Source organism: Drosophila ficusphila, unplaced genomic scaffold, assembly GCF_018152265.1.
Source record: "Drosophila ficusphila isolate 14025-0441.05 unplaced genomic scaffold, ASM1815226v1 contig_414, whole genome shotgun sequence".
NCBI classification, from domain to species: domain Eukaryota; kingdom Metazoa; phylum Arthropoda; class Insecta; order Diptera; family Drosophilidae; genus Drosophila; species Drosophila ficusphila.
In genome coordinates, this window is record NW_025064328.1 from 3,307,131 (window position 1) to 3,323,243 (window position 16,113).

The 16,113-nt window shown below is 39.0% G+C and overlaps 2 protein-coding genes across 3 annotated transcripts; both read right to left on the reverse strand.

The window, feature by feature from the left end:
- Window positions 1-1,402, reverse strand: LOC108087768. The gene is made up of 3 exons (XM_017185298.2): window positions 1,286-1,402; window positions 817-1,214; window positions 1-750 (listed from the first exon to the last, which is right to left on the reverse strand). The coding sequence occupies exons 1-3, from the start codon at window positions 1,312-1,314 to the stop codon at window positions 659-661; spliced, it is 519 nt and encodes a 172-aa protein (XP_017040787.1). The 5' UTR covers window positions 1,315-1,402; the 3' UTR covers window positions 1-658.
- Window positions 1,403-3,844: 2,442 nt separating this feature from the next.
- On the reverse strand, window positions 3,845-10,690 carry LOC108087866. Of its 2 annotated transcripts, XM_017185451.1 has the most exons (3): window positions 10,128-10,690; window positions 5,615-5,700; window positions 3,845-4,679 (listed from the first exon to the last, which is right to left on the reverse strand). In XM_017185451.1, the coding sequence occupies exon 3, from the start codon at window positions 4,644-4,646 to the stop codon at window positions 4,119-4,121; it is 528 nt and encodes a 175-aa protein (XP_017040940.1). In that variant the 5' UTR covers window positions 4,647-4,679; window positions 5,615-5,700; window positions 10,128-10,690; the 3' UTR covers window positions 3,845-4,118. The 2 variants fall into 2 exon arrangements, with proteins under 2 accessions (XP_017040940.1, XP_017040939.1); XM_017185450.1 differs by lacking the exon at window positions 5,615-5,700.
- Window positions 10,691-16,113: the final 5,423 nt, after the last annotated feature.

Genomic DNA, 16,113 nt, shown 5'->3' on the forward strand with positions numbered 1-16,113 from the left:
TGCGTATTCAGATTTTTATGATTTGTGATGACCATTAATATACAAGTTTACATACATATATCTTAAGGGGTTGGAAGTGTTTTTCTTCGACCTGTTACATACTTTTCAACAAATACAGAATACCCCATTTACTCCACGAGTCACAGGTATAAATATAACATTGCCCTGGAGTTCTGAAGTATTTTCAATTGTGCAATCTAAAAACCCATCCCCTTCAATCGAGCTTCCTGAGCCACTTGAAGTCGGAATGAATGGATTTTTTTGGTTTAGTCATTTCCTCCCCGAAAAGAAATTCAATTACGGCGCCGGAAAAGCGGAAAAATCATTTCGACAAATTGGCAAAAGACCCTGAGCCCTGAGATTGAAGACCAGTAGCCAGAGTTAATGGTATTGGTATTGGTATTATGCGGCATTGGTCGGAAAACCGTCGAACGATAGACGGAATCGTTGGAATCGTCGTCGGTTTCCGTCCCTGTCCACTTCCGTCCGGTTTTTATTGTTTTCGCACCTCGCCTTCCGTTCGCCTGCCAGCGGATATTCTACTTTACATAAGCGGCATTTCCTCAATTTTTCCGGTCTTTGTATGATTTACTCGATTTGCCGTTTTGTTTTGCTCGCCGCGTTCGCCACAACTAAATATATCTCGGTGATCGGTCGGTCATAGGAAATAATTGTGGTTGCCGCACTGGATCAGAAAAAAGACACTACATGCCACAACGAAGAGACTCAATAACAGCAAAAGATATTGTTCTATCAAAAATAAAATAAATGAAGTTAAGTAAAGTCATTTTTTATAAAGTATAAATGATCGCTTACTGATCTTCTCCTTCGGTAAAATACTCGTGAATGATATGTTAGAAGAGGCTTCGTAAAGCTTTTGATATTCGTTAAGTAAAATCTCAGATTTGAGACGCACTGGTTCTCTGGCATCATCTTCTTCATCATCTTCCGTAAAACGATCCTGATCCGTTGAACTTTGACTTTGGTTCATTTTTGTAAACACTTTCTCCTGCGACTTGAGAAGAATCTCGCGGGCCTCTCGCTGCCTTTCTTCGTAGTCCAAAGGACGAAGATTCTCATCGATTGCTGAAACCAAAGCCTGTTCGATCACCAAACTCTGATCACATTTCGCCCAAAAAGAATTTCGTGGTAGCTTCGATATGCATGTCATATATAAAAAACTGGCCGATTGGTAGATCTTTACGGGAATAAAACTAATGCCATGGAAAAGCTTTGCAGTTCAGTAAGGAATTTGATTGAAAAAATCTGTTTGAACTTTACCAACCTCTTGAAATAGGTGTTGCCTGTCTGCATTTTGAATTTTATACTTATTTTAAATATACTTATGTATACTATATAAATTTCTTCGTATAAGAATTGAAAAAGTTTGATAACAAAATCTATGAAATATTTCAGAAATTTGGCTTTTTAACATGCATACATATATTTTTTATTTATACTCTAACTTGTCAACAAAAATACATTATACTTTAAATTTAAAGGTCGGTATGAATGCTTCCGGTTACTTGATAAACTTATGATCTCTTATAAATTTTAAGACATGATCCTTGGCTGCTAGATTATGTTATCAACATTTTGGTTTTCTAAGAAACACAATAAAGGAATTCATCTGGGGAAAAACCTGCAATAAATACATAATTTTTGGTCAAGTTTCAGCGAGATAGATTCAGATGGATTTAGATGGAGAAGCTAATCTTTATAACAAGTAATCGTAAATATCGAGGAAAAAATCTCTTTGTATCGGTTTCTTTTAAAAGACAACTTGACCTGCCCAAATTTAAGTTGAACAGGTTATGTGGAATTGAAATTTGAGTTGGAATTCCTGTTCTGTCCTTTTCGAGGTCTTCGAGTTCTTCGAGGTATTCGAGGTTTTCGAGAGGTGGAGATGCAGCAGAGGCGTCAGCTGGTGGACATCGACTGTTTGTGGACTGTGCCCCTGGTCGTGGCATGTGTCAGGTTGCGACATCTGTTGCTGCCCCTCGGCTTGTGTTTGTTGTTGTTGTTGTTGTGTTTGTGTTTGGGTTTCTGCTTTACAAGGTAACAACTTGGCTGAGGTCTGGCTCATTTGTCTCACTTCCTTTACCTTTAAACTACATCCCGGATGCTCCCGAAAAACCCAAACCCAAAAGCCGACCAAAACGAACTGCACCAAATGCAAACTTACAAAACCCAGCGACAATGAGCCACATGGAGCGAAAAAGCAGCAGAAGCGGCAGGAAGAGCATCCAACGTCGCTTGAATGTATCTGTATCTGCGTATCTATGCATCTGTGTATCTGCCCATTCATGGGAGGCACAAAAACTAAACTAGAAAAAAAAAACAGAAAGAAAGAAAAACCCAAATGAAATGAGCGGATGCACGGGCGGATGGAGCGCTTTGAATTTGTATATATGCCACCGCTCTCTCACTCGCCCACACACGGATGTATCTTTGTATCTTTGTATCTATCCGGGTTCTATTTGACTACCGATGCTGATTATCGTTATCCGTTATTGTTATTGTCATAATTGTTCCGCTGCGTTTTTTTTTTTGCAACAGCTGAATTCGAAATGGGGAAATTTGGGATACAGCACGAAAAAATTTGTGTGGGGTTTCCGCTTATTTCAGGAATTATAAATTCACTCTATACTAAAAAGCACCTATCATATTAAAAACGAACGTTTCTAGTTTTAAGTAAAGATGGCTTTTACTAAGATTCACACAATGGGTATTTCTTCAAATTATGAAACTTAATTTTAGCCAATAAAAAAATGATATATTGAGAAATACATTAAGTTAGGAATTTATATTCCTTCAAATAAAAATGTAAAAATTGAAATGACATCAATTTTTTCTCATTTTTGTTTACTGTAAATTAACTTTTTAAAATGATGAAATAAAAAGATTAATTGTACACTTATGTATATTTTTCATATTAGCTGATAACTTTTTTTTTACCCTCCCATATCTTTTGTCTATTTGCTTTCAATTATTTACTGTGGAGTATCCCCAGTACCTCCATTTTTGGCTATTTAATTTTCTCTATTTGCCGAGAAGTAACTCCAGTTTCCATCCAATTCCCCCGCCCGCATTAATCACACCGACGAGAAAAGTCTTCGGAAAATAAACACTTTCTGGTGATCTATGTATTGCCGGGCCCTAAACAAATGTTGGCACTAACTTCTGGCCAGCAATAACAAAGAGTTTATTGCACTTGTCTGTGTGTGAGTGTTGGGGAGTGGGGGGCATCATCTACGTACCCCTTGCCGACCAACTTTTCAACTCGCAGCATTTGTTGGGACCTAATGATGTGCTAATTGGGCAAGCGTATATTTCACTTGTCAATGTGAGTTCTTCTGGGGGAATTGTGAAAGACATAAACAGAACATTAAGACCCGTGCGAGATCTTTTTTCGGGGATTACTTAAAGAGTGTCTGCTGGTCGAGGAGGCAGAGATTAAACAAACTAAATGGTTGCCAAATGACTTCTATAGGCAGCTTAAATGAATTGAAAGACTGTTCTAAAGGGTCTTGTTTAAGGTTATTTTAAGTAAACAAGGATGAGTCTGTTACCTTTTAAGTATTTAAACAATTTAATAGAGAAAATATAACTACTTTGATAAAACAAAAAATTAGTATTTTACATAAATATTTAAAGAGTCAACGCATTTTCTAAACTTGTTGATTTTTTAACTTTGACAAAGTGAATGCATAATTAAAACACTCTGTGTATTAAATTTTTATTTGGAATTTTTCTCTAAGCTAATTTATTAATAAATTTTAAAACATACCATTTACTTACCGTTTAAGTTTTCTATCTGTTTTCCATTAAAACCACAAATAAGTTCAGTTATAAAATTTCATTTTATATTTTCATCAGATGCGAACTTAACGTACTAATAGGACAGCATTTTCACTTCACTCGTGTTTTCTTTTCACTCCACTTTCATGTGAAATGTGAACTTAGAGCAATCTTTGACAATATTGAAATGCAGGATATTATGGCTAGGACTTAACCAACGAGAGCACTAGCGACTAGGCATTAAGAGTAGGAGAACTAGGCTAAACTAAATCGAATCCTAGAGATATGTACAACCAGTGAGAAGTGGGTGAGGCTTCCTACGAGAGGAGGGCCATTGCGCGGGCTAATCGCACCCGGAAGTCCCGGTAGAGCATCTTGCCACCCACGGGAACTCGGCACAGGTACATATCCAGACTCATCAGGCACAAAGCCTTCCCGTTCATCGGGAACTTCTGGGGCAGCTCGGCGGTGACCTCCAGTCCCTCGGAAACGGCCATGTTGATGAGCCACTTCCACACATCGGCTCTCGTCCAATCGCGCGGATCCAAGGGCAGACCATCGGAGCCCATGGGATGCAGCAGCCTGGTGGCCCCATCCTCGCCAGCCATCATCAGTCGATTGTTGTTGTCATCGGAGGAGGAGGATGAGGAATTGGGTGGACTAATCAAGGTGACAACCCCGCGGCATTTGTCCAGCATTTGGTAGGGATGATGATGCAGGTGGCGCTTGGAGTTCGGAGTACTCGATGCACTGCCTGACCAGAGATCCTCGCCAGCATTCACCTGCGAGAGGTCCAAAGGTGGCACACGTCCGGCGTACTTTGGATAGCTGGCCTCCACTTGCATTTCGCTTCCGTTCGCTCGGTTCTTTTTTTAGTTCTGAAAGTGGAGTAATAATCGCTGATTAATGGATGTGACTCATTTTTTTGGGGGCAAAGTGTTGAGAGGGGAATGTGATGAGGTTAGTACAACGGAAATGCTTTCACAAGCCGGCAATTGTTTTAATCGCTAAAATAGCAGCAGCAACAACGAGAAGTAAAATCAGCAAAATACAAATATTAACACGCATACGCCGGGTTGTACACATCAGAAGTTTGATGACCTCCTCTTGAACGATTATATAGGGGTATACGCCATTAGTCATGAGGTGTGATTGGCTCGGCGAGTTTGTTTGATAGTGCTTTTTAGTTTTTAAACTAATTTTTGAAAAAAAAAAACATTTCACTATTATTTTAAGAATACATAAATCACAATTGATGAAAATTCATCGGTTAAGCAAACTTAAGTTTGAAATATTTTGAAGCTAACTAAACTAATCTCTTTTATATAAATGTTATTCGGTTTTAAAATTATGGCTACATTTTTTCTGAATGCTTTGCTCTGTTTAATAACTGACTAAGTACCCTAAAATTGGCATGATGTTAAATACTTGAATCCGCTAGTGTGTCTGTTATTCGCCTGACCGTTTCCGCGCTTCCTGTTCCAATTTATATTTTGTTATTAAATCTGACCTTGCCGCCGGAATGGGCGGCTTGGCGGATCGGTTGGCGGATTGGGGGGCGGATCGGGGGGCGGATCGCATGCGAAAGGAAGTGCTGAATAATCATTACAAAGCGGCTGTCATATCGATCGGCGGTCGGTCACATTTGAATGGGGAAAAAGCGGGGGGCTAGGCTTGATCAAAGGGGGAATGGAGAAGGGGGCGGGGAAACCGGCATGTGGCTGACATAGAAATTCAGGCCAAGCTTCGATTACGATTACAAACAAACAATCGCGGAAGTGAGTTCAAAGCAGAGTGGAGCGGAAATAATTACCAGCCCAATTGGCAGCTGCGAATGTGGCGAGCAAAACAAAGAGCCATCGAAATAAGAATATGCCAAGGGATCGGGGGTACAACGCACTAAAAAAAAAAAAAAAAAAAAGGAAAAAAATAAAAACAGCAAGCGAAACATCCGCCGACGGATCATAAAAGGTGTCAATGCGAATGTGGGTAAGAATGGCAATGGGAATGGAAATGGCAATGAAAAAGGAGGGAGAGAGAGAGGGGGGGGAGAGAGAGTGAGGGTGGAGGGGAAGGAGAGAGAGGGGAGGGGAAGGAGAGAGGGGGAATGGGAGAGAGTTCGTACTCTGGGAGAGGGAAGGGAAGGGAAGAAATAGGGAAGGGAAGGGGAAGGAGAGGGGAAAAGGAAGGGGGAATCCAACGGAAGCCCAGTGACGAGATTTCAAGCCGGTCAAAAAGGGAACCTTAATAGTTTTCCGGAATGAACTCCCGGGAGCTTCCGTTGGTTCAAGGAAATGCGTAAGAAGGAGTCGGTTCGCAGCGGTTTTAATTACACAGTTCATTGCCAGGTGAAAAGCAAATTCCCACGAAAAGCTATTCACCCAATGGAAAAGGAAACAGGGAGAATTTATGCTGATAATTCTGTTATAAGAAAAGGCAATTCATTGTTGATATAAAAGAGAACAAGTCACTAAACCGGATTTCTTGGTTGTCAATTGTTTATTTTCCAGCAATATAATGCAGATAAGCCCACAGAAATGCAGGTGAAATAAATTAATCGCTTATCGAATGCCAAGTTAAGATTAATGTCAAAGAGAAAACCTCCATCAAAGCCCACACCTTTTTTATTTTAAAATCCCAACTGAGTCAGACAGCGGATATCATAAACTATTCGAAAGCCTAGGAAAGCGACACATTAGGCACCATTTGATTAAAATAACAAAGCCCAAGAAGAACCCCCGGTGGAGAATGACCCATAAAGAATCTCCAAGATTCGCCGATCTTCAGGCGGTCCACAGCAGGCGAACTACATAATTGTAGCTTCTCCGTGAATTCAATTATTTCATTTCAATTTTAATTCAAAGAGAAAAGGGGAAGCCCACCCATGGGGCATACACGCAGAGAAAAGTATTACTAGGAAGGTACTTCAATTATAAATGTAATCAATTGAGAATTTTAGTGATGTGATAATGATATAAAACCTAAAAGAAACAATTAAATCGATCATCATATTTCATTTTTGTCTATAAAAAACCTTACATTTTGATCAATCTTTATAAACGTATTTATCAATTTCTGCTGACCAATCTTGTTAATGGTGTTCAATTTCATATATACAACCACTTCCGCCTGCAGTAAAGGCCAATGAAAACACTTGAAGTTCAATTCGGTTTCCCACTCCCACGAACGGGAAAAGCGTGTGAAAAGCGGAAAAACGGAGCGGATTAGTCAGCAATTGCGGAATGGATCTGTCTGCGAGGCTTCCGTTGACTTCACTCCACCCACATCGAGTTCGAAATGATTGATTCGTGTTGTCAGAGAAACAAACTATATAGCTTATATGGCATATAGTATCGGGATCGGCATATGGCATTGACATTCGAGTTGATCGGCAGCTCGTGCTAAGCACGCGTTGATTTTCACGCTTCGCTTTGTTTTCGGTGGAAGGTGGAAATGGAAATGGAAAAGGGAAAAAGGAAAAAGGAAAGGGAAATGGTTTTCAGTTACTATTCGGTTGACAAAAGTCAATGGCAGGAAGTCGAGTCGAGTCGTCGTCGTCGTCGTCTGCGGTGCAACGTTCGCATATCCGCCTTTTGAGCACAGGATGCACTCCCCCACCGATGTTGTCCCTTTTTTCAGGGAAATGCCCACAGAGATACACAGATACACTTGCACAAATAAATGAGGAAATGCGCCAGTTTTAATTACGTTCACCAAATTATATGGCATTTCGGTCTGCCTTCTTCTCGTGCTACTTAGTGGCAGCCACTAAACCGACACGAAAAAAACAGAAAAAAACTACACACACCGACTTTCGACTTTAAGTGTGCAAAAGACAACGAAACGCAGAAAAGAATCGTAATTTGAAGTTCGTAAAAATGACGCGTTTCCTGTCATTTGGCAAGCACTTTAAGTGCGTAATTTGCTATCCGCCAAATATACGAGTACGAGTACGAATACGAGTATGTGATTCTCCGGGCTTTGAGTGTGTATCTTGTCTGTTTTGTCGGCGGGTGTTTATGCCCCACAATTTCCTCTTTCTCCAGGGTTCCTTTTTCATCTTTCAAGCGGCTTCCGCTACACGAAAAAGATTCTTTTCGTCGTTATCGTGCATTTATTTCGGAGGCTGACAAGACTTATAATCTCCCAAAATTTGCACAAAATTATATTTATTTGGTATAGAAAAGGTCACAAAATGTCACACACTTCTAAATGTTTGCCTATCATAAAACCACGCTCCCGAATAATAATAATTTATTGTTTAATTTCTTTACTGCCAATAGATTAGCATTAGGCTATCATTAAAAGTCACTTTTGATTTGTGAAATGAAATGAAATGAATTTCTATTCCATACCATTTGAAAATCCCCTAAATATTTTAACATAATAATTTCGTTAATTTGCTGAAATGATGTTCGCATTTTCTTGGCCAGCTTTCAAGGCAATAAACTCGTTCATTCATCGGAGTGCAGCAGACGACAGATGATAATCTGCTGAATATTTTTAAAAATAAACATTTTTGCTAGTCTAGCAGTCGGAATAAAAAAAAAAAAAAAACGCCAACCGGATTCCGTTTATGCACATGTTGCTCTGTCCGTTGTTGTTGTTGTTGTTGTGACGTATGTTTGCTGATATTACAAATCATGTAACGCCATCGAGGCAGCGAAAATGCATCGTCTGCCTGACGTCTGCAATCGCCGTCTCGTTCGCACCCCCCGTTCCGCTGTCTTGCCATCTCTGTCTGCCCCCAACCGAACCATTCATCAATTTCCCCCCACAGAGAAAGAAATTCTAATGTACTCTGAGTAGGATATAAAAATATTTAAAAGAGTAATATTTAATTTCAAAATGAAAAAAACATGGATGCTATGATAAAACAGTTTACTAATTTTGTAAGTTAAGAAAGATATAACATACTATGGTTTCGGATCTCGTAATTATATATTTAATCCATTAATGACTTAAATAAAATCAAGAATTTTTTCACAAATAACTATTCAACAAAAACTTTATTCTTTCCATTTAAAGTTTTAAATATTTACATAATATTTTCTGTATTTAATAAGCATACGTTTTTCTTTCAGTGTGCGCCACTGTGGCCCCCAATGTGTGATGGACGGATGTGTGACGACTTTCGGTCTTGTTGTCGCTGATGCGTTTAAAAATATAAGTACTGAGCGGCCAAATGGCGCCAAATGCATTTCGAATCGCTTTGAGTCTTGTCAAATGTGCAGTAGCCGCCAAGTCGAGTAAATGAAAGCCAAGGGATGGGAAGGGGGGGCTGAAGAAGGAGGGGCTGTGTGTTCACGCCTCGCACGTGTCACGTTGCAGTGGGGCATGGCATCAGCAGGAAGTCACCCCTTCCCTTCCCCTTCCCCTTACCCCACTGTCAATTTACTTTTGCTTATCAAAATGTGGCATAGTCAGAGGTTTGTCATTTCCCTCTTTGCTTTTGGCTGAGTCAGCTGGGAAATTAATTAAGCGGGCGAGGCCAGGTGCAGATCGTTCGATCCTGCAGCTGCAAAGATTACACAGAACCGAACCCCCCACACTCTCCTTACAACCCCCGATGCCACGAACCTCTAGAATTCGAAGCGATATCCTTTGCGCATGCGCGCGCATTCAATTCGAGGTTGAAGAGAACAGAGCGAACAGAACGAACGAGAAAGAGGGCAATAACTGGGGAAACCACGAAACCAGCCAGCCGAATGCATCTCCATTGACTTGGCCACAAAATTTCCTTTTTGCAGCTGCCGTCTTGGCATTTTAAGTGTCGCTTTGTTAGTGCACCGAACGAAATAATGTGGTATTTAAGGATCAGGAAAAGGTGATTGAAAAGGTCTTTTCTTTGATAATATAGTACTTTCTTTGTTGGTAACAATAGTTAATACTTTAAGTTCTTAAAATTCTCTATTATATATCTTAAAAATATCTACTTAATTTCTGTAAGTGCTTTTCCCTTTAAGCAACTATTTCCTGTATGGTAAACCTTTAGTAAAGACCTCGAAACACACAATTTCCCTTTTCCCATGCCATCTTAACCTCTAGATACTTTCAGACCTTGTTGAAAAACTCTTCATGAACTTTCAATTGGTTACTACTGCTCCGTTTCGTTTTGGCTTAATTATGAAAACACAACTTTGGAGGTCAATTAGCCAGATTCACATCAAAACAGACAGACAACTTTAGTCGTTTTGACTGCAAGACAGCGCAAGCAACTATATAAAAGCCAAGTCAACTAAAACCTTCGGAATGTTTTTCGGATTTCTGTATTTAACGTGGAGTGTTAATGAGGGCCATATAAAAAAATGTGTAAACCAACTTACCTTGATCGAAAATATGTTAATCCAACAATAGTTTGTCTTGCGAATCGCCTTCGAGGTTGCGGGTAAAATTAATTCGCCCAATTTCAGTTGTTCAGCCTTAATTATTTGTTTTGGTTTTGACGGATTAAATATGTGTGTTTTATTGGTATTTGCTTTTAGAAATTGCACTTTGCTTTGGCCGCTCTCGCTCTCCCAAATGGATTCGTATCTCTCGGATACGTTTCACAACTTTTGCAGCTAGTAACGTATTTTTCACGCTCTGAACTACTTTTCTATTTCGCTACGGCTCCGGGTTTTGAAAGTTTTTTATTTGTTGCTGCTGCAATTGGCTTCGTTTTTCACTTAACACGAGTTGTAGTTGCGGTTATTGTTTTGGTCTTCCTTTTTTTTTTGTTAGTTTTTGGGTGGTAAATCCAGTTTGCAGTTGCAATCGTCTGGCGCACTGCGAAATGTATCTTCGTATCTGGCGGTCGAGTGAGTAATGCGCACTGCAAATGTATCTATGACCCAGGGAGTATCTGTATCTGCGTTCTGTTCACGCGCGCTCCTCGTTCTCAACTGATTGCGATCGTGGCCGAGAAGCGGTTTTTGTTGGCTGCCTCAATAAATACAAATACAGTCCGAACGGAATATAGTGCTCTCGTCGGGTCTCTCAGTCCGCTAACAATCTCTACAATGAGTGCGAGTGAAAGGGTGTTTTCCAAGTGCGAAAGAAATAGGGAGCACGATTTCTCTCAGCTCTTTTGGCCGACAGCCGTGGACACTTTTGTAGATCATGTGCTGATAAATGCAGATATCATATGAGTTAGGATCACTTATATATATTGCAAATATAATTTATCTGATTTTGATAAAAATTGTTTAATACTTTTTGTAAAGAAATAATGATAGTATTTTGAATAATAAACTTTGCAACTTTGCATATAAAGATATCCTTTTAAGTTCCATTTATTCATAATTTAGATATCTATAACACCTTCAATTTTATGATATAAAAGAATAAGAAAATTATTTCCTAAGTATGTATATCTTATATTAATTGTTTTTTATATGCCATTTTTTCCTGTGTACCTGCATGCCCGCATATCGGACACTTTTTGCTGTTGATTGAGTCAACAACGGAGGTCAATACAAAAAAAAAAAAAAAAGGTTCACTGGTTTCAGAAAAGAAGGAAACAAAAAAATATGTAAGCACTCCCTTGGCCTACAGAAATGTGGGTTAACTTTGGATGGCAGCGAGCACTTTTTGTTCAAGGATTAAGGGATTTTAAACAGACTTTATGGTATTTGTATTCTTATTTATAGGGAGATTTGGAAGAAAGGGAAATACAGAGGAAGCAGGGCAATCCCATGGGTTAATCCTTGCATCCAAATGTTCGAAATTTCTCTGTGAAAGCTGTCGTCAAGACTGCATTTGTTATTTGGAATATCTTTAGTGTAATATTTCTGTTTTAAGATTGGTTAGTTATTGATCAAGTGGAGTGCTCCATTTGAATTAAGAACAAAAATATTTAATATTTATTTTTAATACAAAAAATATGTTGATAAACTTGAAAAAACCCAAGACAAGTTCTTCTCGGCAAATGTACTTTCTTTTTGCTAATTAAAATTTCCAGTGACAAGTTTATGATCTTATTTTGTTGATTATGAATCCAAGAAATTGAATTATTCTCTGCGTTGAACTGTCCCCAATTTATCACCATTTTCATTAACAGTTTTCAGAGATTTATCATTTGCTTCAGCACTTGTGCATTCATTTATTCTGCGAGTAACTGAATCATTAATTTTTGTCGACAAAAAAACTAATTATTCAGCCGGCAGTCAGAATTGATCGCCGAGTAATTACAGGAAATCCCTTTCCTGCCGCGCACTAAAGAGCATTTCAATGTTTTGCGGCTGACACGCATGCCAAGCGATTTGTGGATATCTCTGGAGATCCTTTTTGGGGATCGGGATCGGGATCGGGATCGTGGCATATGGCATATATGTTTGCCCTGCTGTAGGTCAGCCATGTGTCGAGAGCTGTCAAGTGCGTGCTCGAATCCTTTTTGCTTCTCGCGTGAAGTGCTGAAGTATTATATATACTCGTATACCGGTGATCGAGTTACGCCAGCTTACTTGGAAATTTTATCGGCAGTTGCAGGACCACGCCCCCTTTTTCCAAAGGGCACGCGTACGCCCTCGAAAGGTGCGGACGAAGGATCACGATCCGCATCAGGATCTAATGCACTCGAATTGCAGCGCAGATGCTGCAGCTCCTCTTTGAAGCGGTGTCCTGTTGCGATCTCAAGTGCATCTAATGGCTTGTTTATCAGCAGTTGTCGATCGCCGGCCAAATAAATTGAGTAGGTACCATTTGCCTTACCCTTAATTGATTGCGGCGTCGCTCTAATCAGTTCTAATTGCGATGCGAAGGATGAGCACTGAGATGGAGACACTTAAACAATACAATTTGGCATCCTGTTAGAAATCCAAATAAATTATATATTAAGAAAGAAACAAATATGTATTATATATATTTATTCATAAATACCACATTTATTAAGAATAGGAGAGAAGCAGCTTACATTATAAATTTTGATTACTTCTAAATATTGTTATTCAAGAAATCCTTTTTGGTTTCATAAGAAAGTTTCTGTAGCTACCAAAAAAAATTTTTATTATAAAAGATGGGTTTTAATCATCATTCCTCTACCATTTTAAAATTTTATCTGTATTTTTTCAGTGCAGTAACTGTTAATCCCCGGCTGATCCCGTCCACATATGAACCCAAGCCAAAACAGCTGCCTTGCGTCCAATTGCAACGTGTTTTCCCCATTGTTTGGCATCGGAATCGGAATTTGAATCTACGCATTAGGCACGGCTATCCCGAAAGCGATAAGAATCGCCCTGGACAGGATGTGCAATGAGAGTTGCCAAAAAAAAAGGAAAATAGTAATCATACAGAATAAAGGAAGGAGAGGCCTGAAAAGGATGTTTACTTAGGCGCACGTACGTGACTCTGTGAGGTAATTCCTGTGTGTCCGGCTGATAATTGCCCAAAGGAATGCCTCGATATTTGCTTGGCTTTGTTGATTTTCAATTACGTGCCCGGGTCCGGATTGTGTTTGTGCATAAATTGCCAGCAAAGGAAGTTATATCCCCCAACGGATAGTTAATTTACACTTACACAAATACGTTGATATATATACATCTGCCAGCTGGATTCAGATTGTAAATGAGGAGCGTGTGCCGTGGAAAAACATATATCAAATTCCCTAAAAATACATACATCCAATAATTCGGGGTGTCGCCAGCTATTTATAGATATAGAGCTAAACCACCCCCGCCGAACTAAACGATTTACGAGCCCATATATATATTTTCGAACATTTTCTCGGCTCCAACTCTGGATCCCATCCGAAGTCATTAAAGATCAACGAAAATATACAGAAAGTACTATGGATGCTGCAGAATTTTAACGATCGTGTGGAGGGATTTCCCTTCCTCGGGAAAACTAATCCCGAATTGCCTCCAGTTTTCGTGCTCGGCGTTTTATTGGCACTTTCCCCAGACTATAAATCAATAAACAGATTGTGTGGCATCTTCCGTCATAAAGTTTTCAGCGTTTTCCTTCGGGGAATTTTTGGCTGGCAGCTGTCATGTTTTCCCCGCTTTTCCTTGGTTTTTCCCAGTTTTCTCAAGTTTCCAACTGAAATCTTATTACGAAAACGTTCGAATCAATCGGAAGAATAATAAAAAAACCAAATCAAGTAACCGTAAATACAAAAAAAAAAGCTGGAAAAATAAGACGCGCTCGTAAAGAAAAAGGCAGACACAAACATCGCAATGAAAATGCCACACAGTAGGCAAAAAGGATACACTAAGAGAAATTTTAGATCTCTAAATTATATAAATGGGATTTCAGTTAAGATAAACAATAGAACGTTCAGTAATATAAGATATAATTTAATAAAAGGTACAAAAAATGTGTTTCAAAAATGTTGATCTAAATATTATATTAGGAAAACCGTAGAAATTAAATAGTTTTTCTTGTTATTGTTTACTGAATAATATAATATATAATTTTCAAAATATAATGCAGAATTTTCTCCCCTTTTTTTCATAAGTGTAAAAAAGAGATTCGAAGGCAAGATCTGATGGGTATATCACCGGGAGCTGGGAAACGGAGCCGCGAAGACCGGAGACAATGGGGCAACAAGCCGCAGCAGACTTCCGCTTTCGTTTCATAAATTCGGATTAAGGCATTTTCAAATGATAACAATGAAAGTAAATAAAGCGAACGGCGATGAAGAAATGCTCCGTGAATCTGATTAACGGCCACAACACACCATTCTCGACAATGGGAACTTACAAAACGTGTCACGTACATAAATGCTCTGTGGTCCAACCCACCGGGCAGCAAACAAAAACCACCGTGAGCCCACAACAACATGCCCCAGAACAATCCACGCACAGAACACACCAATAAATGCCACAAAACTGGGAAACACAAAACTGAGGTGAGGAAAGCTCGCCGGATTGTCTCCGAAGGGAAATCTCTAATGAGGCGACGGTTCTTTGTTAGTTAAACCACTTACACAGATCCAATCCGATCACGATTGTGGGCGGAAAGCGGCGAGAGGAAGTGGAAAATGGTTAGGGAAGTGCTCAAGGCTTAGGAAAATATTTACCTACAGAAAGGCAAATTTAAAACCTATTTAAATACCTATAATTACCCTTAGCTTCTGCTATACTCAAAATATATTTGAAAGTCTTTAAACATAAATTGCGAAGCTAAGGATTGTACATATCTTACAAATGATAAATATTCTCACAAATACACTTTCATATATTATATTTCTTCATAATCATTTGTTTAATCTTTTAATATAATTTATTTTGGACTTAGCTGTTATGAAAATGTGGAGCTTAAATCAAAGGCCTTTACAAATATCATATTTGAATTAGTTAAACTCAAATTTGTTTCTTATGATTGATTAAAGCATTTCAGTTTTGAGACAATTAACAAGTGTTTCCTTCAGATGTTATCAATTTATTAACCTTGATCATTAAACGATCTTCCTTCTTAGATCTTAACTAAAGCAAATTTTCCACTGCTCATCACAAAAGAGTAATCTAAATAATAACTAACGCATTCCGTTTGGCAAAGACAAACCAAACAATGGCCAGATAGCAATCGACAACTCATAATAAATGCCTACATCCTCTGAGTGAATGGCTCGGTGCATTTGCCAAATATTTGAGCCTAGACAATTGCATTTCCTGCCCGAGATGCCTGCTGTCCCGCTTCCCGTTCGCCAAACAACACATGGGATTAGGTCCTTCGTGCAGGAGCCGCTGCAGGAATCATCTGTTGCTCGAGGTCGGTTGTGAGGGGCAGAAAGTAAGGCTTCCACCGAACGGAAACGGGAATCGAAAGGAGAGGCGCGTTCACTGTACAGTGTACACAAAACAGGAGCGGGGGAAAAGGAGGCAGACGAACGCAGGGAATTGTAAAAACAAATGTTGTCAAACAACAATAACAAGGAAAAGGATGTCCTGCTGAGTGAGGAAAAGTGCGTAGAATGCTATGCGTTGCAATTAACATTTATACACTGAAGGAAGTAAAGATTGATTCCAGAATTCTGAGAAAGCAATGATTTATTAAAAATATTTTCAATTGTTTTGCGGGAAAATCTCATAGGTTTTTTAAGCAAAAGAGAGTTGAAAAAATTTTAAAAGTTAAGAGCTTCATTCTGATTTTCCTAAAATACTTTTTGGCGCATTTTTTATTAAAATATTTTTGACTTCATTCCGCAGCACAGTATGGAACCGCGGCCATAAATACTTCTAGATGTGCTATCGCTATGAAACTTTCACAAAAAATCTATAAAAATATTATAAATACATTATAAAAAAATTGACCGGATCGTTCCACTATATCCTATAGCTTCCATAGGAACGATAGGAAATTTGACTCCCAAATGCACACTACAATTTTTTT